Source organism: Triticum urartu, chromosome 4, assembly GCF_003073215.2.
Source record: "Triticum urartu cultivar G1812 chromosome 4, Tu2.1, whole genome shotgun sequence".
Lineage (NCBI taxonomy): Eukaryota > Viridiplantae > Streptophyta > Magnoliopsida > Poales > Poaceae > Triticum > Triticum urartu.
This window is the reverse complement of record NC_053025.1, coordinates 82,186,293-82,210,460: the sequence shown is the minus strand read 5'-3', so window position 1 is coordinate 82,210,460 and position 24,168 is coordinate 82,186,293. Positions and strand designations below refer to the sequence as shown.

General features: G+C 43.9%; 1 protein-coding gene and 1 long non-coding RNA gene across 3 annotated transcripts; one reads left to right on the top strand and one right to left on the bottom strand.

Annotated features, from left to right (window-relative positions):
* Positions 1–15,472: 15,472 nt before the first annotated feature.
* Positions 15,473–22,334, top strand: LOC125550793. 2 transcript variants are annotated; one of them, XR_007301866.1, is made up of 5 exons: positions 15,473–15,815; positions 19,246–19,476; positions 19,783–19,876; positions 20,395–20,598; positions 21,636–21,841. It is a non-coding gene; the product is annotated as an uncharacterized LOC125550793 (long non-coding RNA). The 2 variants fall into 2 exon arrangements; XR_007301865.1 differs by lacking the exon at positions 21,636–21,841 and adding an exon at positions 21,954–22,334 and having other exon boundaries at positions 15,474–15,815.
* LOC125550792 (PHD finger protein At1g33420-like) lies at positions 19,958–23,305 on the bottom strand. Its single transcript, XM_048713884.1, has 5 exons — positions 22,748–23,305; positions 22,008–22,125; positions 21,625–21,846; positions 20,909–21,520; positions 19,958–20,816 (listed from the first exon to the last, which is right to left on the bottom strand). Exons 1-5 carry the CDS (start codon positions 23,082–23,084, stop codon positions 20,096–20,098), a joined length of 2,010 nt encoding a protein of 669 aa, XP_048569841.1. The 5' UTR covers positions 23,085–23,305; the 3' UTR covers positions 19,958–20,095.
* Positions 23,306–24,168: the final 863 nt, after the last annotated feature.

Here is a 24,168-nt window from a genome sequence, read left to right as displayed (position 1 = left end):
AAAGTTCGTCGTAAAGGGTTACGTCGATGCAAGCTTTGACGCTAATTTGGAAGACTCTGGGTCTCAATCTAGATACATATTGGAAGTGGTAGCAATTAGCTAGAGTAACTCCATACAGAGCTTCGTAGACATAGAAATTTGCAAAAATACATACGGATCTGAATGTGACAGACTCGTTGGCTAAACTTCTCTCATAAGCAAAACATGATCACTCCTTGATACTCTTTGAGTGTTGATCACATGGCGATGTGAACTAGATTATTGACTCTAGTAAACTCTTTGGATGTTGGTCACATGGAGATGTGAACTATGGGTGCTAAATCACATGGTGATGTGAACTAGATTATTGACTCTAGTGCAAGTGGGAGACTGAAGGAAATATGCCCTAGAAGCAATAATAAAGTTGTTAGTTTATATTATATTTCCTTATTCATGATAAAGGTTTATTATTCATGCTAGAATTGTATTGATCGAAAACTTAAATACATGTGTGAATACATAAACAAATAATGTGTCCCTAGTAAGCCTCTACTAAACTAGCTCGTTGATCAAAGATGGTTAAGGTTTTCTAACCATAGACATGTGTTGTCATTTGATAACGGGATCACATCATTAGGAGAATGATGTGATGGACAAGACCCATCCGTTAGCTTAGCATAATGATAGTTCAGTTTATTGCTATTGCTTTCTTCATGTCAAATACATATTCCTTCGACTATGAGATTATGCAACTCCCGGATACCGGAGGAATACCTTGTGTGCTATCAAACGTCATAACGTAAGTGAGTGATCATAAAGATGCTCTACAGGTATCTCCGAAGGTGTTTGTTGAGTTGGCATAGATCGAGATTAGGATTTGTTACTCCGAGTATCGGAGAGGTATCTCTAGGCCCTCTCGGTAATACACATCATAAGCTTGCAAGCAAATGACTAAGGAGTTAGTCACAAGGTGATGTATTACGGAACGAGTAAAGAGATTTGCCAGTAACGAGATTGGACTAGGTATGAAGATACCGACGATCGAATCTCGGGCAAGTAACATACCGATGGACAAAGAGAATTACGTATGTTGTCATAACGGTTCAACCGATAAAGATCTTCATAGAATATGTAGGAACCAATATGGGCATCCATGTTCCGCTATTGGTTATTGAGCGGATAGGTGTCTCGGTCATGTCTACATAGTTCTCGAACCCGTATGGTCTGCACGCTTAACGTTCGTTGACGATATAGTGTTATATGAGTTATATGTTTTGGTGACCGAATGTTGTTTGGAGTCCCGGATAAGATCACGGACATGACGAGGAGTCTTGAAATGATCGAGAGGTAAATATTGATATATAGGACAATGATATTTAGACACCGAAAGTATTTCGGGACGTACCGGGAAGGAATCGGGTTACTGGAAGGGGTTTCGGGCACCCCCGGCAAGTTATGGGCCTTATAGGCCAAAGAAGGGGACAGACCAGCCCATAGGGGGGCTGGTGTGCCCCCTCCCTTATTTGGCAGCCCTAGGGAAGGAAAAGAGGGAGGGCTAGCCCCTCCTGCCTTTCTCTCTCATGGGAGAAAGGAAAGGGGGGGGCACCACCCTCCCATGCCTTTTCCCGCACTCCAAATAAGGAAATGGGGGCGCGGCTTGGAAGGGACCCCTAGGATTCCTCCTACTTGGGCGTCTCCTTTGGCTGCTCCTCCCTCCCTCCCACCTCTATATATGTGTGAGGGGGCGTCTAGCACACAACAGACAATTGTCTAGCCGTGTGCGGCGCCCCCTCTACCGTTTACACCCTCGATCATATTTTTGTAGTGCTTAGATGAAGCCCTAAGGAGATCACTTCATCATCACTGTCACCACACCGTCGTGCTATCAGAACTCATCTAATACCTCGTCGTCTTGCTGGATCAAGAAGGCGGAGAACGTCACCGAGCTGAACGTGTGCAGAACGCGGAGGTGCCGTACGTTTGGTACTTAATCGGTTGGAGCACGAAGAAGTTCGACTACATCAACCGCGTTGTTAAACGCTTCCACTTATGGTCTACAAGGGTATGTAGACATACTCTCCTCCTTGTTGCTATGCATCTTCATAGGTAAATCATTGCGTGTGTAGGAATTTTTTTTGTTTTCATACAACGTTTACCAACAACACTACCATGGTGCACTTGCCCAATGATCCAGTGCTTCCCATGTAAGTTTGCATGGCCATAAAAATATTTTATGAGTATCCTTTATATTAATTATATTACATGCTGTAATAGTCTGTTGATTACATATCATTTGGGCAGCCTAGTTCAATGGCAAAGCGAAAACTCATAGCATTGGGGACACGAGGCATGTACACTTTCTTGGAAAGAGTTGCACCTCGTTGTACACTTCATGGCAGGCATCAAGTTACTTGTGAAGGAGAAATGGGCTGGCTCGTACAATGTGAAGAAACCTCTCCTGATATGAATGTATTAAATATCTATTTATTCATATATATATACATAGAGAGAGAGAATGGATTTGCCATCCACACTAGCTCGGATGGTTGTTATCGGAACCCTTCATTTGCTTTGAGATCCGAACTTTTGAGTGGATAAGGTTCTGATTTTATCATTTGTTGAATTTCGCCACGACAGTAGGGGAAAGCTTGGGCGAACCTTTTCGTTGTCAGTGGCCGAAAAGGGATGCCTACTGCCTGGCTTTTGCAGGTGTAGTCAGGGCAAGTGACCACACCCGTTTTTGAATGAGCAGGGTGCGGCAGTAGCTGATTTCGGCAAGCAACAACATTGACTCATTTTGGATATTCGTCAAAAGGTCCACGGCGCCTTGTACTTGTCTATTGTTTAAAGATTGCCATTTTCGTCTAGCGAGCTGTGCACTGCCTGGCACTGTTTTTGAGAAGCAGCATTGGCTCTCCCGCGCTTGAAAGGGGTGGTAAGACTTGCCATTTTTAGTGTATATGAGTTGAATGCGGGTCTGCCCTTCCTTTAGTAATGGCCTGCCGGCTTATTAACTCCAAATTGCATAGGAAATAGACGTTGTCATGCATCCGCAAGAGGACAGCAGGTAGAACACTCAAAACCAGCCGTACTGGCTTGTAGTTAACTGACGCCACCGTCCAGCTATTGGTTTTGTATATATCAGGCGTCTTGCTCGTTGTTGCTCCGTGCACTTTCTGTACAACTTTGTATCTATTGATCGGTCAGATGGAAGGAGTGGGAGATGGCGAAGGGAACAACAGACCCATGAGCACAGCTAGGGGTGAAGACGCGTTTGCAGGCGCCATTCTTGCTTCCGTCGAGGATGCCCATCACGACAGCATCGCACCCGGTCCACTACATCGGTCAGCAGGTGAGTGAATGTGTTAAACCTTTGCGTATTGCTTTTTTCTTCTTCTTTTTTATTGAAAATATGCATGCAGTCATCCCCGCATGCATGGAAAAAACTCCTTAAGCGAGTTAATAAATTCAGAGGGCGTCGGGACTTAACACAATAGAAAGTTAGGATAGATCTTTCAGATCAGAAGTGCGATACAAAACCCGCATTCTAAACATGCAGGAAGGAAAATCATCAGATTCTTATTACATATCCTTGCGATAAAATGTTTTAGAAAGAAAAATACTAGTCTCTGGTCATTATTTTTGATAAATGGCAATCGTTGTGACATGCCTCATAAGTCATCCGTAGATGTTCTGATGATGCTGGAAGCGATAATCCTGCAAATCTTCTGTGCGTGCCTCTCAGCAATCATTCTGACAAAGTCTTTGAATTTGGTTGGGAGTTGCCCGATATTGCCGGCTAATCCCAACACTTCATAAAAATGAATCATCCTAGATTGGTCGATCTCATCCCCCAATTATGATAAAAATGATGAGAACATGTCAGCTAGGCCGCCGTTAACAAAATGAAAAATCCACTTCCCCCAACCCCTTACTCCTAGCATGAGTGTTTAATTATACGTATCGGCGATAACGTCCTTTGTAGCTTTGTCCCCATCCACTGCCTAGCATAATGTAGCGCCATGATCCCGCTTGAAGCCCTTTTAAGTAATTTTGAACACAACTTATTCAGCAAACTCACAAACTCTAAAACCAGAAGACATAAAGGTGCGGAGTGTAGCTAATACCTGCTGCAAACCCAGGTGCCAGTTGTCAGTTTTGGGAACCAATTCTGCCATCCTTTTGTCTTGGGTGTCCAACCATCGAAGTAGTCAGCTATGCATTCCATCAGCGCCCCCCTTAGCTCGTCCGCTATTTTTATGTGTTCGCTGCATAGTTCATTTGCTGGTTTGTCCCCGTTGTTAATCATAGGATCGAGAATGGTAGTCCGCCTCCTGAACGATTGGCGGCTTCACAGCTTCGACGATTGGCAGTATGCTGGAGCGATTCCAAACATCTCTTTGATCTCTGTCACCACCGCCTCCTGAAGAGAGTGGTCTGGAGGCCGAACAGGAGCAGTTCCACATGGTATGCCGATGACCAGATTGACATCTTCATCGTAAAATTGCATGTCGCGCTTGTGATCGATTGTAATTGAACTTGCCTCCTCATCGAGGTGACTTAGGATAGACATTAGAAAATGCCTATCCGTCCTTGTTATCTTTGGTAGTTCCAGCAGCTCCCCAAACTCCATCTCGGCTACATATTGTCTTTTCTCGTCATCGAATGAGGAAATCAGCTCGTGCAACTTCTTCACGCTGCACCTCGACCCGATCGAGGGCGCCTTCCCATTGACCTGGATCTGATCTTCCTCATTCGAATCAGACTCGGCAAACGTGCCTCCTGCAGGGAAACCTATCCCCCCTTCGTCTTCTGATTCTGATGAAACGTCGTCAATCCGTTGGAGCGCGCTTGGGCCCGAAGCAAGGACCCCGTACCCGTCTATCCTACGACGAAAAAATGGCCAGAGAAAGTAAATTTCCGGTTTTCCTTCCCGACGGCTAAATTTCACCATCACACAGTTGTGAAAACTAGGAGGGGAATGGGGTGGTGGCTCAAAGTTTATGCCGAGAAAAACTAAAATGCTTTATTAAGAAATATACAGATAAACTCCTAATCCATTTGTGCAAGTAGACTGATTTTTTTCCAGAATACTACTACAAAGATGTAGTTTTTACTAGAATTTTTTCAGATTTTGGGAAAAAATAAGATTAGATTAAAAATGTTTAGCAACCAAATGCCACCATCTCCAAATCCATTCGTCCAAATAAGCTCAGTCTTTTCACAAAAATGTACTCCCTCCCTCCCATAATGTAAGACGTTTTTTGACACTAGTGTTAGAGGGAGTATCAATTACTGCGTTTTTGCTTGCTTGCATCATACATAAACATAAACTAGCTGCTGCCTATAACTAACTAAACTAGCATTTGCAACTAGCGCGTTGGATGCAGAGACACTAAATTAAAAAACAGACAGGGGCAGAGGAGGGGAAACAGCCTGCGCGGGCGGCCGGTTCTCCTGGATTTGGCTGCTGGAGCGCAGCGCGGCGAACGGATCAGCGGAAGTCCTCCCTGGCTGAGTCGAGGCTCAGGCGAGGGACGGGCGACGGCGGGACCGGCGACAGAGGGCCTGAGCGCCTGGGCCTTGACGACGAGCTCCCGCACAGCCCGGCTCCCTCCGTCCATCGGCACGGTGCCTCCGTGGTTGACCGCGTGCGGCAGGGAGGTGGCGCCCGGCGGCTAGATTAGGCGGCTAGTTGCTCGTGCGCGTGTTGGTGGCTAACTGCTGGTGCGTGCTGGTGGCTGGTGAGTGACTTTGCTTACATGGGCTGGCTGGACCAATTTTCTTTAGCTGGGCTAGAATACATACAAGAACATCCAAAAATGGAGACGACCGAGGAGACGTCAGCACATCTCTGCACCCGGGATTCCATTAGCCAGGATCCTGACTCGGGCGTCTTCGGGGGCTGAGCATTGACTTTTGTTTGATGTTTCTTTTTTTTACCGCCACCCGCGGAAAAAAATGCACAACAAAAAGATTCTCGAACCATGGCCACGAACGAGCTCGACGAGCTAGGTTGGAACAACTCCAAGTCCGTACCTTGTCCCGGCGTCGGCAATGCCCTTGCTGTAGAAGCTGGCATGATCGCCACGGCATTCCTCAAGCCTGAAAGACGTTTTCAGCTTCTCGATACACTTGACCCTGGGCTTCTGGTGAGACAGTGTCCACCGGCCAGCGGGTACGTCGAGTTCATGCCAGCGTCAAACAAAGTTGACATGAGACTGACCTGCCCATTCGAGCCTACCATTACGCCAGCCAGCCAAAACACGTGGGGGCATTTCTCCGTCATATGCGGCGGAATTTATTTCTTCGTACCAGGTCCTATGGGCAACGCCAGGTTCGAGTTTGGTGGGATACGTATACTGAGCGATGAAGCCTTGCACTACCACGTAAGAAAACTAGTTTCTATGTTTTTAACTCTTAATCCGTTGATTCTTATGACAGTGTATAAGCATTCATTTTTTCTGTTGAAATTTTGCTCACGCTTGACTTAGGTGAATGTCTTCAAAGATGGACTGTGGGATCTAAAAGTCTCGGAAGCCATGGTCAGTGTGATACAACGCCCAACCTTCATCTGCAACCCATACTGTGTGATGCAAGGAGAGGCTCTCTACATGATGTATGAGGTTGGTAAAGTAGTGGCGTACGACCTACTCAAGGGATCTTTCACGTGCGTCCATCTCCCTCAAGACTTCGTTCTCGGCAGCTTGCATGGTGGTGCGGACAACAGGGTGACAAGATCCACCATGGGCATGCTAACCATGGTCCAGGTGTAAGGTGGGCTACTTCGTTTCTGGGACCGAGAGCTATTTGGTAAATGGATCTCGCGGGCAAGCCTCCCCTTCCCATTGATGTTTGGCCTTTCCGAAGAATCAACAAGGTGGGGCGTTGTGTCCTATTCTGTGAGGATACTGGCCGCCGACGAGGAAGCACGGCACGTCGTTGCGAGGTTTAGATACTCAGGGTGTCTGTACTCCATCGACACCGAGGCCATACAAGCAACGGAGCTGCTACCACGTACGAACACCATCCTAGTGTGCAAGGTTGTGCCAATCACTCTGACATGGCCGCCAAAGTTCCCCCGACACTTTGTTCAGGACTAAGTTATCATTACAAGGCCGCGATCGTTTTAGTGTGGCTCCAAAACTTATCTCTGTATTTTGGATATGTATTTTGTCATTTACTCTAGTATGTCTGGTTGACCTCCTTGGTGCGTTCATTTGATTTCATTCATGTTAGTCGTCTTCTCACGCCTGGTTTTATGTATTCTTTTATGGTGCGTCCCATAGGTTAGTTGTCACACCTTTTTTTTAAAGACTTGACATGGGTACTGACTCCTGCTAAAGCTTTTTTTAGTGTTGCGGTGATGGTATCTATACATCATAAAGGGCATGTGCATTTTTATTATAGTGCCATGTTGCCTCGGGTGTGCACCATTCGTACAATGCGGTCCGGAGGTTCCTTTGCTTGGTAATATAGTGGGCGCGGTGATTGATGTCTTATATAAATGAAAAATATCCCGTTGCGGGTATGCACGATTCTGATAGTGCAGTCTGGAGGTCTCCCCCCCCCCCCCCCCAATCTAAAATACGTGGCCAGCGTCATCTATACATCAAAAAGGATCACATTCATATTCGATAGGTGCGCCTCCCTGTGTAATCTAGTTTGATGCGGTGATCAACGTGATCAATGTCATATATACAACAAAAAGTGTGTTTGATAGGGTGCTAGTTGTTGCAAATATGCACGGTTCCGACAATGCATTTTGGAGGTTCCCCCCATGCAATCTTGCTGGTAAAGTGACCAATGTGATCAACGCCATCTTTGTATGGGGGAGACTCGCGTTGAAAAGCAGCTGGGCACTCCTATGCGAGTATGCATGGTTTTGACAAATGTAAAATGATTTTTTTAGGAATTCAAGTGTTACCATGATGGTATTTATACGTCATAAAAATGTTTGCGGCCTTATTCTTATACGGTGCCTCCTATTCGGGTATGCACAGTTTCTACAATGCAAGCGCGAGGTTCCTTTGGTAATATAGCTGGTGCGGTGGTCAACATTATCAATGACATCTATAAAAATCGAAAGGGTCGCATTCATATTTGATAGGGGTGCCCCCCCCCCTATTTGTTGCTTATATGCACGGTTCCGAAAGTGCAATCTAGAGGTGCCTTCCTATTTGTTGCTGATATGCACGGTTCCGACAGTGCAATCTGGAGGTGCCCCCCCCCCCGATTTGTTCCTGATATGCACGGTTCCGACAGTGCAATCTGGAGGTCCCCTCTATATATCAAAAAGGCTCACACTCATATTTGGTATGGTTGCCCCCCCCCCTTCGTAATGTTGTTGACCCGGTGATCATCGCAATCAATGCCATATACAAAACACATATAAAGGTATGTTTGATAGGGTGCCTCTCGTAGCGAGTATGCACAGATCCCACGATGCACTTTCGAGGTTCCCCTACGTAAGCTAGTTGATGCAATGACCAACGTGATCAATGTCATCTTTATACGGGGAAGAATGCATTCAGATGCAATGTGACCCTCGTATGCGGGGATGCACAGTTTAGACAATGTAAATTGGATGTTTCTTTGTGCATTTTTTCCAGTGTGGCGTTGATGGTATCTACATCATAAAAGGTCATGTGCATGTCCTTATAGGGTCCCTCTTCCTCGCGTGTGCACAGTTCCTACAATGCGGGGCGGAGGTTCCTTTTGGTGATATATTTGGCACACTGATCAATGACATATATAAAACAGAAATCTCTCGTTGCTCATATGCACGATTCCAATGGTGTGGTCTGGAGCCCCCCCTTCTTGTGCAATGTAGATTGATGTGGTGCTCAACGTGATTAATGTCATATATACATGGAAAAAATAGTGTGTGCGATAGGGTGCTAGTCGTTGCGAATATGCACGATTTCGACAAATGCATTCGGGAGGTTCCCTATGTAAGCTTGTTGATATGGCGACCAACGTGATCAACGTCATTTTTGTACGGTGGTGACTTGCGTTGAAAAGCAGTGGGGCACTCCTATGCAGGTATGCACGGTTTTGACAATGTAAAATGAATTTTTTTCTTTGAGAAATTCAAGTGTTGTCGTGAAGGTATCTATACATCACAAAAATGTCCTTGTCCATGTTCTTATAGGGTGCCTCCTCTTCTGGTATGCACGGTCCCTACAATGCAAGCGGGAGGTTCCTTGGGTAATATGGTTGATGCGGGATCAACGTTATCGATGATATCTGTAAAATCAAAAGGGTCACATTCGTATTTGATAGGGGGGATGCTCCCCTATTTTGTTGTTGATATGCACGGTTCCGACAGTGCAATCTGAAGCCCCCCCCCCCCCCCATATATCAAAAGGCTCATGTTCATATTTGATAGGGGTGCCCCCTTCGTAACCTGGTTGATGCGGTGATAATCGCAATTGATGTCATACATAAAAAAAGAGAAAAGTATGTTTGATAGGGTGCCTCTCGTAGCGACAATGCACGGATCCGACGATGCACTTTTGGAGGTTCTCATGCGTGACCTAGTATAGGGCTCTCCTATGCGGGGATGCATGGTTTAAATAAATGTAATTTAGATGTTTCTTTGTGCATTTTTTCAGTGTTGCGGTGATGGTATCTATACATCATAAAGGTCACGTGCATGTTCTTATAGGGTCCCTCTTCCCCCGGTGTGCACGGTTCCTACAATGCGGGCGGAGGTTCCTTTGGTAATATAGTTTGTGATGTGATCAACGTTATCAATGACATCTATAAAAATCAAAAAGGTCACATCACATTTGATAAGGGGGTGCCTCCCGTTGTAGTCTATATGTACAATTCGAATAGTTCAATCTGGAGGTCCCCCCTTCGTAATCTAACTACATGGTCAATGTCATCTATATATAAAAAGGCTCACGATTCATTTTTTTATAGGGTGCCCCCTTGCGTAATGTAGTTGATGCAGCTATCAACATTGTCAAACGGTATCTATAAAAAATAAATAAAAATGTGGCATCCATGATTGATGACCTTATGGCCATGGATAGTTATATCATAGGTACTGTTATCGAATAAAAACCATTATCAAAAGTTTATAAGCACGTTGTCGCAGTAGAAAGCTCCAGCAGTTTGTGGCCAATCTATAGATGCGGCATGGTGTGGCATCTCTTAAGATTGGTAGCGGTGGCCATTGGTCTCGAAATGATGCTATAATGCCACACCGGGGTATGGCTGTAGCAAAAACAAGCAGAACAACAACAACCATCACATATCATCAATAAACACGTATAAAAAACCATATTTTTTTTATTTTCATCTGGGCTGCAACTCCAAGGCATGTGTCCTATTTCATTACGAATAAATGGCCGTTGTGTTACCAAAAAATGCTTTCACCCCACTTTGTATATAAAGCAATACGGCCGAACCGATAGAAAGTGATGAGGGAACCTCTTACAAAGCAGATCAAAGATAAAACAAGATTACAAGAGTGCCCACACTCCATCAAGACACAACCGAAGCTACTAACTAGAAGAGAGACCGCGACTCCAAGAGAAACCATCGAACGTTGATGCAACACACACACACACACACCAAGTTATCACTGGAGAGGGAACCCCTGCCCTCTCGCTCCGGACCATGGAGCATCGATCCTGCCTACAGACAACAAGGACCGAGACGATGCCCACGACGTCACGTGTAAAAGATAGGAAGGCAACAAGACCGCCCCAAGCCAGAGCCGAAGGAGCTTCGAGATAGGATCCGAGCTCGCCAACCAATGTCGAAGAAATGCAACCGGAAGGCACCTAGGCTTCATGACGACGCCCCCAAGAGGGTGACGACGCAATACGCCGCCGTCGTCGAGACCGAAGATACGGGTTGTGTTCCAACATAGAGAATAAATGGAGGTTTTTTCGTTTAGATTACTACTTCATTGAGTTTTAGATTACTACTTATATTATAAGAAACAAATTATTACGTCATTTCATTACACTGTAATTCAAAACAAATTATTATGTGCATTTTGTGCAAAAAAATTATGGATGGCTTTTTATAGTGAATTAGAGAAAAAAATGGCATGTAACGGTTTTTTCTCTCTAAAAAAAGGTAAACATATCAGACCAAGTATTGGCCATAACGCTCGTCTTTTTCCGGCCCATATCGGATGATATGTTTAAAATTATATTTACGAAATGACATGTTACGTTTATATGGGTAGAGCCCAGATAAGTGGCTAGTTAATTTCCTCACGGGCATGCGGTGGCTAGCTAATTTTTTAAAAAAATGATAGTGATGTTAGAACATGCAAAAATGGCCGTATCCTTACTAAAAAAACACATTCAGCTGATGCACGCAGGCATGACGTGACCACCGTGAAATAAACAAAATGGTACGTACTGTGCCATACACCAGGGTCTGTATGACGATCGTCCACGAGCCCGTGTGCATGTTGCGTGCGGTGGTGGGAGATCACATGAGATCATGATATCTGTAAGTCTCACGCGTGCTACCTTTTTTTTAGCTGGTGATACGGATCTTGTGTCGTACTCTCGCCCTGTCGTCACCATACAAAATATATACCAGGAGCAGGCATTGATATCCTTCTTAAGTCCATTTGGAGCAGGAGACCCCCTCTCCCCTACTTCGGGAACCCGCTGTAGTACGATCCGTGCGCTAGGCCGTGTGGCACCTTGTGCTCTAGAAGGCATAGCATAGGGCTGCAGCCTGCGAGCAACCAGGCTCCATCATTTTGGGCTGCAGCGAGCATGTCGCGTGCTATTGCTGGAAAGTTGACCCACGACTTTCATATTAGTGGTGTCAAACAGGGTGCATGCACAGAGAGCTTGTTTATAACCAACGGAGACTGAACAGCGTCAGACACACCCAGGACGTGATGCCGCCCGACCCGACGGACACTCACGTGAGCCATGCATGGACTGTGGGCATGCATGGGCCATGGGGGCTGCTGCCACGCCCGTCCACCCGCGTGCCAACGGTTTTTAAAATGCGCCCGCATGCAAGTTTGGGACATGTGTCCTGGGGTCAGGTGAGTGAAACGCACGGAAGAATGGACGTGATGCTATGTTTGCATTGAAGACTTTGTCAAAAACAGGACTCCCTCTTTTTCAGTTTACAAGTACTACGCGTATATCTAGGTTGTCAATTTTATCACCCTAATATAAACTATATAACAAAAAATTATACCTTTTGAAAATAGAACATATAAAGTTTATATTGGTATGTTTTTTGTAATATATGACTTGTATTAGGTTGGTCAAATTGATGATCTAGGAATACACGCACGCCTTATAAACTGAGAGAGAGGGGGACTGGGCGAGGGTTTAACACGTCGGCTTTTAAGGTGGAGACGGGACCAAGCTGAAACGTTATGCTAGGGTTTCCTACCCAGGGCGATCAGTGGGCGATTGCCCCGCCGCCACCACCGCCGGGCGCCGCCCCGGCCAAGTGTGGCCCTTCGTCCGTGCCCCAGCCCAGGCAAGGTACCGGTCACGTGACTCCGAGGGTCCGGTCGATACCGTCGTGGCCAAGTCGGATACAGCTTCGTGCCGTTCTGGAACCGTACGACCGGAAGGATTAGGGTTTCCTAAAACATGCCGCAAGGGAAGTCTGAACCCAATCCCTTTAAATCCTAAGAGCAACTCCAACGGGCCGACCCAAATGTCGCAGCGGCTTCTGACGCCTTTGGAGCTAAGGCGTGGTCCAGCCCGCCACGGGGGCGAACTCCAGGTACCTCCAGTCAGTGTCAACCACGGTGAACTACAGTATGATCCCAAGCAAAGGCGGGTCGCGGGTTGCCATGAACTGCTGACGGAAAGCCTTGGTTGATGCAAGACTTAGCCACTCCCCCAACACCGTGCTAGACCGCAGAAGGCTCTTCAAGTCATCAAGACGGAGAAGCACCTGCTCTACAAGCTCGCCTAAGCGAAGAACTTTGGTAGTGGATTCCTCGCCATCACTTGTGGGGGGGTGGCTTGATTGCGGCCATGAGTGCTTTGGAAGGGCGCATGCGCGTGTGTGGGGAAAGAGAAGGGTGTGGTGCCTGCTGATGAATGGAATGGTGGTCTTTGACTCTCAGCATCTGCGAGTCTAGAAACGGCATGGCGAAGAGATCGAAAATCCGGCCTGGTGCGAGCAGGGAGGCACGTGCGGCGGCAGGCCCAAGGGGCATGGGCGCCTTTTGACTTGAAGCATCACATGCATGCAGCCGCATGCACAGGGGCTCATCCTGTTCGGCCGTACGGTACGTTATAAGTGATACGGGCATCACCCAGCAATCCGCATGCCCACATGGAGGTAGGATCATCAGGGACGTGTTCGTACTCGGCTTAATTTCTGTTCTGACGGGACGCCATGCACCGCATGAGCCTGCATGTTCTCCATGGCGTTGTCGTGCATGTATCTCGCTATTGAAAAAACAAATGACGGGGAGAATCGGCGTGCAGGAGAGGGCTGGGACCCCGGTGCGCAGCAGCTAAATGACAAAAAAACGACGCATGTGTAAGAAAAAAGGTAGAACCATGCCATCGAAAAGAAAAGGTTCAAACCTTCCGGAACAGTTCTCCAGTATCCGTGGAGGAACCATTTGCTTTTGGCGCTGTGGTCATGTCTGCTGCACTGCAACAGCGACAGGCTAGAGCCTGCCCCCGTTCCCTTCCCTTGCCTGCGGCGTGGTCCACCTTTCGCTATAAGAGAAAAAGAACATCAAATGAAGCGTGGTTCACCTTTCGCTATAAGAGGAAAAGAACATCAAATGAATAAATCCAGGAAAAATCAAATAAGGTAAGAGGAGGGACCAGATCCCAACACCAACGAGCGCTCGTGATTGCATCCGCCCTAGTGAAGCTTCATAGGTTTGCTTTTCATATATATATATATATATATATATATATATATATATATATATATATATATATATATATATATATATAGGGTCGCGTTATTCGTCATCCTGGTTAAGGAATAGTTATTCTTCACCCCCCTCTATTTTATCATCAATGCATCATAATTTTACATTCCGTAAGTTTTGTCTTATTTCCGACGTAAAAAGAGACCGTAAGAAAATATATAATCGCCGTAAAAAATATTTTATGTTATGTAAAATTACAAACGTAAAAACATAGTCTAAAATACACATAAACTACAAATTTTCTTATCTTATGACCTATATTTTTATTTTCTTATGTCAAATTTTACGTAGTGAATCAATAGGAATGTAACTATTTGAATTCTAAACGTAATTTAATTATGAAATGATCGTAAGATTACCTCGGATGAAGAATAACTTATTATGCACCCTGAATGATGAATAGTAATATATATATATATATATATACTCTCTCTCTATTTTGACATCAGTGCATCGTATTTTTACGTTTCATAAATTTTGTCTTATTTCATACATAAAATGAGAATGTAAGAAAATATGTACTCATCGTAAAATTATGAATGTAAAAACATAGTGTAAAACATATATAAAATGTGATTTTTCTGGTCTTATAACTTATTTTTTTTATACCAAATTTTACATATTAAATCAAAATGCATGTAACTATTTATATTCTAAATATAATTTATTTAGGAAGCGATCATAAGATTACCTCGGATGAAGAATAACTTATTCTGCACCTTAGATGATGAATAATAATACTATCACTATGTAGTAATGTGAAATAACTTTAAATATTGGTTGTTGGATGACGCCAATCTAATTGTATCTTCATAACATACACTATCAACTTTAATACTGCCAAGTTTTTTTTATTCTAAATGAATTGTTATTGTTTTCTCTACTACCGGCACCGCATACCGGTGAGATTGCTCACATGCCAGGCCACGTGACGTGGTTGACCGATTGATTGCCCGCGGTCGCCCATACACCACGACACATACGTACGATACGGCTGTGTGGGTGTACGTACATACATACACACCACGCATACCATTGAGGTCGGGTGGGCGATGCTTTTTATTCTTTTAGAAAAAAACATCCTACCTTTTATGATGAAGGGGTATGAAGAGATTATCGTCGTTAATGTGTTTAAGTGATTGTGGCGAAGAAGTGAATATCAAATAATACAATATGAAAGTATCATAAATCTAATGATGTTTTTTAGGAATATAAATCTAGCGATGATGTGTTTTCTATATAAATTTAAGACAAACTTCGTAAAATATATTAAGACAAATATAATGTACGAACTAAAAATACGGAGAAAGTATATACCAGTACAAATTACCACAGACGTATTTTGACTTGGTCCGAGTGTCCGACTCACCATGTCAGCAGGGAGTTCAATACTCCAGCTCACTCGTGTGCACAACGTGCTTGTTCTCTCGAGGCCACGGAGTGCTGGTTAGAGCAGAGCCCCGATTTCCTCCTTGTTAGCCTTCGGGCAGACTGTAACCAAATGATTCTGAAATAAAGTTCTAGCTTTCGATGAAAAAAAAAAGAGTGTCCGACTTTGGATCAGGAACGCAACGCCGACTGTAAAATATCCTCCAGAAGTTCGCCCTTCACGGCAGACCGTATTTCCCCAACTAAAAGCCAAACCAAACGATGAACAAACTTGAAATCCCCCTCCCGGTTTCCTCTCTTCGCACCTCCGCCCTGAAGGATCGACGCTCCGGCAGGCCAAGGTTTGGGCTCCCCCTCCCTTCTCCGTCAATCCACTCGCGGATTATCTTGTGCGCGGCTTAATCGTTGCTGTGTGCTGGTCTTTCCCGTGGAGGACTTGCTCTGGGGACTGGGGTTAGGTTTTCAGGCGTCGTCTGCGATTCTCGGTTGTTCCTGTCTCCACGAGTTGGTCGTCCCCAAGGAATGCGTAAGCTTTCGGTTTACTCTGTTGATGTATTGTGCTCTATGCAAGATATTGCAGAGGAATTGCCGTCTGTAACAGGGCCGTAGTACTGGTCCTCTAAATTAATTGCTTAAGTAGCCTATTAATCATGATTTCGTGTTCATCTCGGTGATTATAGGTATTTAGGGCATTTGTATTTGTCAATTATGATGCCAAGATTGGTCCTTATGTATGGGGCTGTACTCATGATAAGATTAGCCAACAGTTCAAGCCATATCTGTAATGCGGGAATTTGCTTGTACTTAGTCGTGGAGCAGTTTAATTGCCGCAAAAACCTAGGTTGTGTTCCCAGTTTGAGTAAATGATGTCATTGAGATGTGTGTAGCTTTATATTCTCATGCTCGATTACTTCTTCCTTGTGATCATCTAGGTGTACTATATGCTAAAAAAATATTCTTTGCCAACGGCTCCAGTGTTCTCTTCCCCCCGGACACTGTATGCAGAATCGGTCTTTTGGGATTGTTGCCTTGCTTTATGATTATTAGATGTGTTCTCTTTATGATTCTCTATTTTTATTCGTCAAATTTCCTTGTGGTCAGCTAGGTGTACTATGCTAAAAGAAAATCTTACCCAACTGCTTCAATGTTCTCTTTTCCCCGAACAGTGTATGCAGAATCGGTCTTTTAGGATTGTTACCTTGCTTTATGATTATCAGATGTGTTCTTTTTATGATTCTCTATTTTTATTCTTCATATTTCGTTAATGAGTTTAGCTCTTGAGCTGAAGTTATTGAGTTTTCGTTGCTGTGGTTTAGAGTTGGTTCAAAATCTGGAAATTATTGGCATTGAAGTACCACTTGATTGTCTCAGCACTAGCAGAATTATGTATTCAGTCTATCCTATGTCAGTCCATATAGGTCTAGCTATACAAATTCTTCATTTTTATTGTTTTGGAATTAGCTTCTTGTTTCCCAACAGAGTTCGTGGTGCCATGACATTCTCATGTGCAGTATGTTCCCAATTCAACAATCTGCCTCTGATCTTCGCTTTTGGACTCTTGAGTACATTCTGTTTGGGAACTGCATACTATGTTTGATTTAAATGAATTGTTGAGATCAAAATCCACACGGTAGATGAACTGAGTAGCTGATAAGCTCCCATGCGTAGAACACCTCTCGGAGTATCAACTTAGCTCTAGAATCAACCATATTTTTTCTGGCACGTACAATTAGCTGGAAGCATCACACCTCTTGGATACTCCCTGCTCCCAACATAAAATTTGTTCATGTAAGTAAAACCAGCATACTGCAAAACTCCACAGTTGCTGCTAGGTTAGCAAGTGTAGGTTTGAAACAGAGGGAAGGGTGGAAAATTAGATTAGGTAAAACCTTGTGGCACTATACCTTGATCATTCTATATCACTGGTGCAGCATCTGGCCCAAGTATTTTGAGGAGTCTATCTGTACTTTTATTAATCATTAATGTGTTGGTACATATATATTGAGAAATGAAACTTCTGTCACGGATGTTTTAGTTTTCTGCTTTTCTTGTTGAAAACACGACTGCCGCTTGCAAAACCTGTTTGATAGTTCGGATGAAATTGTGTCACATGCCTTATCTAGTTTGGGAGGTACTAACCTCCTGTTGTAGTTGAGCAGTATCCATTCGAAAAGAAATATTTTGCTAGTCTTTCACTGATCAGTTGTGTAATTGCATATGAATCGAAGCACTAGGGGGTAAACCAAGAAGGTAGATAGCACGAAATTCTTCACTAGAACAGTGACAACAGTGACTTTCTGTTATCCCTATTTTTCCCTTGGTAAAACGTATAGGATGTACTTCTCACGATCAGCACTGCAGCTAAGATGAACATGCAATCTCTCTTTTCTTTTAATTTTCAGAACATTTACAGTCTTTCTCACTACTCTGATTCTTCATTATCAATGGACGCAAAGTCATAAACAAGAGCTTTTACGACTTCATGTTTTGAAACCAGTTAAATCATATAGTTTCTGTTATTTTTTCTCATGCTCCTGTTTCTCTGAACATATTAGCTGGAAGTATCACAGAGTTTGTTAGCTTTTTACAGACAAATGTGCTTGGATTTTTGTTTAAGATTGCAGCTATATGTATCTTCATGTTGTTTGTTCCATGAATATTCTTATGTACCCTCAAAATAACTTCTGTTAATTATGTTCAGTACTGATGAATTTTTCATTGTCTATTTTGAACACTGTCATTTTCAAGTTAAGTTTGTACTCTGTAACCTCATAAAGCGCAATATATTTGTTGGCTGTTTTCTGTTAACAATAGTTACCCCTGTTCTTTCATGTGCAAGTTGTAATCATCTATCTAACCATGTTTTCCCTTAGAAGTTAGAACGTGCCTGTTTGTCTATTCTAAAACTAAGGTGTAGCATGCAAGAGCTTGTCTTTCATTTAGTATGCTTCAGTTTGTCTATTGTGGATTACTTTGAAGTTCTAGCTTTGTCCTTATTCAAATTTGACGAAGCCTATAAGAAAAATATATCAAGACCTACAACACCAAATTAGTTTCATTACACTGAACCGGATCTTGAAAACGGGACTGAACTGAATCCGGCTTCTTGGTATTTTTCACAAAATGTATTTCCGTTTTATATATATTTGGTATTGTAGATCTAAGCATATTTTTCTATAGACTTGGTCAAACTTAAATAAGTTTGACTTAGACAAACCTAGAACTTCAATTAATTTGGGAAGGGCGAGAGTTTTGGTTTCTAGAATTTAGCATCCTGAGCTTGTCCTTAATTTGCTACACTCCAATTGTCCTCTTGCAATTATAAATGATATTGTTTCTTCACTTGCCTTGTTTCTTTCCATGTATGAAAAAAATGGTTTCCAACTCATATTGGGTATTTCTGTTTTGATGTCAAACGAACCTCGGAATCTTTGCATAATTTCTTATTTTTATTAGTGTGTAATGTATCGGCATCAAGCTAACAATGCCTGGACTGTTTCTGATGGACCAAAGTGTGTAGGGTTCAATATCTTTTTTTATTGTTATTTTGGTTAGGTAATTTATGCATATGATATTCACTGTTGTGCAGATCGGACTGGCGCTATGCACAGCCATCATATTTTATTTAGGTTATATACCTAGAACTCTAATAAGTGGAGCTTAGCAGTAGCATACAGTGACTTATTACTGGATTTCACTGTTATAAGCACGTACTTATAAATATTAAATCATGACGCAAAAATCTAGGAATTGTCCCCAGTATCCACCTTATTATTTTGCTAATTGTTAGGCTATAGTAAGTGTTGCTGCAACTTGGAATTTGGTCGCAGCATGCTCTTTCACTATTTTTTGTCTTTTTGATCAATGTATTAATGTCAAGTCACTGTATACACTCCTGTTTTGAAACAACATTGACATATTTTGATGAGATTTTATTTTCTCTTGTTTTGAAACAGGAGTCTGGACTGGATACACTCCTTCGCTTTTGTTCTGTGTGATAAAAGATTTATAGCTTATAATATCACAGCAATGTATACAACTGTGCAAACATACTTTATCTTAGGTTTTTTAAAACAGTTTCCGCTTATTTTTCAGTGCCATTTAGAAGATGTTGGTGGCCAGAGAACAAAGCAAGTCACCGACCCATGCTCAAGGTCTGCTGGAATATACACTAAAACTTCATGCTGGTAAGTTTGCTCATGAATCATGAACCCTGAATGATTAACCTCATACAAACCAGACATCAAATATATTTCAGTACATAGTAGTCATAACAGTTTCCGCTTATTTTTCAGTGCCATTTGAAGATGTTGGTGGCCAGAGACAAAGCAAGTCACCGACCCATGCTCAAGGTCTGCTGGAATATACACTAAAACTTCATGCTGGTAAGTTTGCTCATGAATCATGAACCCTGAATGATTAACCTCATACAAACCAGACATCAAATATATTTCAGTACATAGTAGTCATAACAGTTTCCGCTTATTTTTCAGTGCCATTTAGAAGATGTGTTGGTGGCCAGAGAACAAAGCAAGTCACCAACCCATGCTCAAGGTCTGCTGGAATATACACTAAAACTTCATGCTGGTAAGTTTGCTCATGAATCATGAACCCTGAATGATTAACCTCATACAAACCAGACATCAAATATATTTCAGTACATAGTAGTCATGCAAAACTTGCATCTGTCATATTAGGAACTCATTGTTGTCGATATGTACATGTTAACTAATGTTGGGCCTCCACAACCCACTACTGGCATGACTAAAAGAGCCAGTCTTACATCTTTTGTTAGGGAAACTACTATTACATCTTAGACTTGTGGAGTAATTTACAAGATGCACACACAAATCTCTTCGGCACCTGAACAAAATCACTAATTCCAACACACCTAGTGTGCTGCCACACATGGCATGAGTCACAAGATAGCATCCTCTCACCATCATCATCCTTCGCTCCACATGAACAATTAACTGTCCATTTTTCTACACCCCTCTCCATCCGATAAATTGCAACCCTGCGCTCACCTCCAACACACTTGCCTTGGATGCTGACAGTCCCTTTTGCTCCAAATAAGAGCTTGACTTGAGTTGTGTCATCTGCAGTTGGACAATCAAGAAGCTGGTTTGCTACAAAGCTTTGTAGCATCAAGTAGATACTTTGGAATGTTCTCGCAGCCTCCATCTTCAGATCAGCAACAGTAGCTGTTTGCGGAAGTGTTAAAAGTTCTGCTGGGAGGCTGGGTGGATCACCAACCTGATCCAATAGCTCCACTTGGCACCAGATGTGCAGCACAGATTGGTTTTGAGGTAAGAAATCCTCTTCCATGTCATAATGCTTGATGAATTGTTTGCAGTCCAAAAGGACCATCGCAGATCTGTTGGCATGTTCATGAATATGTTCTGGCTTATAAGGTTGCATTGTATGAGGGTTGAGGAGCATATCATAGAGGAACTTGATGTCACGGAAAAGGTGTTCCCGAGTTGGCATGCTCGCATTCTTTGGCGGCAAGATTTCATTTGTGAGCCTGCAATGAGTAAAAGAACAGTTAGCCTTTTGATCATAGAAACAAGAACTAGGCTAGTTATGCAAGTCACAACCAATATCTGAGTCACGAACCTATACTCTATTGTGTTTGTCTCACTGTTGCATCGAACTACAACAACCATCCCATCATAGGTTCTTGTACCACCAATGGTCTTGAGGCAGTAATCAACCAGCTGTGGTGAACCAATTGGATGAGCTGTAGCTGCCTTTAGGGTTCGCATAGCCACCCACCTATCTGCAGCACGGAGAACTTTCAGCGCAACATCCATCGCTTGCTTTATTTTCTCATCAGCCCAGTTTTCGTCTTTGAAATTGGCATCATATGCGAGCTCCCTCTTGTGCATTGTCACAAGGTGGGTATGCACACTCTTGCCAGCAGCAAGCCCCAAGACATAGAGGAACAGATCACGGAATGTTGTGAGAGGGCGCTTTGAGAGCGATTGATAGAATGCAATGGTATCCTGCAGTTGGTTTCGAGGATATCGGGAGTGCGGAAAGAAGTGAGAGAGTGATACTGAGGAGAGGTTTTCAGTGGCTTTGCTGTAGGTTTCAGATGTAATTCCAAAGCTCCCACTTCCAAGTTTGAATCCCCACTGCCCGTACCAAGAACAGCCAGTGGCAATGGCATGTAGAACTCGGTAGTCAACTTCAAACTTCTTCGAGACATCCAACACTGAAACCTTTCTGAAATTAATCATGTACTCTTATGTTAGTATCATTTCCCAACAAATTACAAAAAAGGTAGGCTGTTCCTGTTCCACATAAATGTGTAAATCTGCCTTTTATACCTGACTCTTAGGTATGTGCAAAGACGATCCCAAAAGTCCATCAGTTGGTATCCTGTCAAGAGGCTGGAGCCACCTTCATGGCCGTTAATTCGTACAAGATGGCCAAACCCATTTTCATGTACTATGCCATGTAGCAAATGCCGCGGATCGTCAATCTGGGCATAGTCCCAATCTTCAGATCCATCATGGGGTAACGCAGAACCGTGACTGCACGCCAGGCACCTGATCATTTGATTAAATAACAGTTCAGCATGTAATTTTATTTGTCATCAGAAGTTGAAGTGTTGCAACCATTTTTCCAATGATATTATTGTCACATTTGTTTGCAGTGATATTGTTGCCTTATTAGATTGCAAATACTGAACATTGGTGATAAAACCAACCTTGTCTCAAACAATTGAACCATCAGGCCACAACGCCGGCAGGTTTTGCAGCTGGCCGTTTTGTCATTCCGAATTATGAAGTGAAACTTCTTCCCACAAACTGGGTGCCTGCTCCAGCCTATCAGAGTTGAACAAATTAATGACATCAATTTGGCTCCAAGATGTAATTCAACAGTCATGGTCATGCCATTATCTATTTGTCAGGAGATGTGGCTTTAAGTTCCCGAACAGGTAGTTCATCAATTTATAATGAATTACGTGTTAAACTTGAAAGAGTGAGGCTATTAGGAATAGGCTGTTCATTTTGACAGCCTCTGTTCCCTCTCATTCCTCTTATTTTTATCTCTTTTTGTCTCACTTCCATTTTTTCTCGCTCTTTTTTTGCTCCTTTTTGCCGTTGGCTTTTTTGTTGACTTTTTTTTGACTTGCAAGCGCAGAGAGATTCAAGAAAAATGGATAATGCTATATTAAAAGCCTTTACTCCGTCGGGGTAGTCAAATCTAATTCATGAGAGCATGAATCTACACGGATTTTACAGCATCCCAAGCTAATAAATAACACAAATCTAGGAACTCCATACTCTTTACCAACCAGATAAATCTATAGCTGACACAAAGACCTATACACAAAACAAGAAATTCCCACCTTTTCAAAAAAAAAACCAGAAATCCCCAGACGACTACCTGGGCATGCTGAAATTTACACACACTCGAGCACGCCGGAATAACTGAGGCACTTACCAGCAACCGTACAGTGGTCACAGTGGACGCGCCTGGCCCTGGGCACGTCCTCCTCGACCACATCCATGGCCACGACCGAGGCCTCGCCCTCCTCGCCTACACGGAAACCTACCTGCCACACCGCGCCGGCGTCGCCCAGCACGCCGCCCTGCTCCCACTCCGCGGGCGGCGGCGCCGGCGACGCGTGCCGGGACAGGAACCCCCGCACGCTGGCGCGGAACGACGCGGCGCCGGCCCGCTCCTTCCGGCCGGGGAACGCCCGCAGGTCGAGGAGGCAGGGCTCCGCCAGCACCCGCCCGCGCCGCGCCCGCTTCGTGGGCCGCCCGAGCACCGCCATCGGTCGACGCCGGCGAGGAGGGGAGGCGGATCCGTGGGGCAGCGGCGCGCTCGCGGCGGGCTGGGGGCGAGGCGGCTAGATCCGATCGGGTTCGGAAAATTTTCAAACCGGCGGTTGGGTCTGGAAGCGCGGGGACTTTGGGGGATTTTCGGATCGCGCCGAGAGAGATTCGTAAATTTTCAGATCATGGCGGATGGGTGGGTGGGTGTGGGTTGTTGATAAGGTCGGAGGACGTGGATATATATGCCGGGCCCGGGGCTGTGCCTGTAGCCTGTAGGTCGGTTTGGCTCGCGGGGAATTTACGGTTTCGCCCCTCGGAGGCTTCGAAGAGTCGCGAGCGAACACGTCTGCGTGCCGCGGGAAAAGAGGGGCTGATTGATTGAAAGCGGGAATTTTCTGGAAAACTTCGCGTGTGGGACCCGCCGGGGACGTCGACGTTCTTGGGCTTGTTATCGGGTTGGGCTGTGCAACGGACACGAGCGTTTTTTTTTTGCGGATAACGGACACGAGCGTTGAGCGGGTAATAGTATCGGCCTCTATTGGTTTTGGCAAGACAAAACTCGCCAAATATGATAATAGCGGTTGAATTTGGAATATCTCGTTTGGTAGATCAGATTTTGGTAAGGTTCCTTTGTTGGTTGTCCTCTTTGGCAGCAACGCTAAACTATCCTAAGGCACGTATTACGGTGCTACCTTAGTTGTGTGACATAAGATTAAAAAAATTCTAGAGAAGGTCATCATTTTTTTTTTTGGAAAAGCATAACCTTATATATTAACGCTCCTTGTGCAAATCACCCAAAGCAGAAGCAGTCACTTTGGGAGGTACATCAGTGTTCCAAGACACACTATCATTCACCATACACATACTACCGATGTTCGCAAATTCACGTGCTGCAAAGTTAGCCTCTCAATGACATACTACTACCACTTCATGTTTGGCGAACCACATTTTTGGCTGGAACTTGATGTCCTTGATGATGAGTAATTGATAATACCAAAAACATAATTACATTTTCCATGAGTTTATTGACTAGACTACCCGGTGACTCATCCACCTAGTAAGAGAAATCTTATTACAATAACT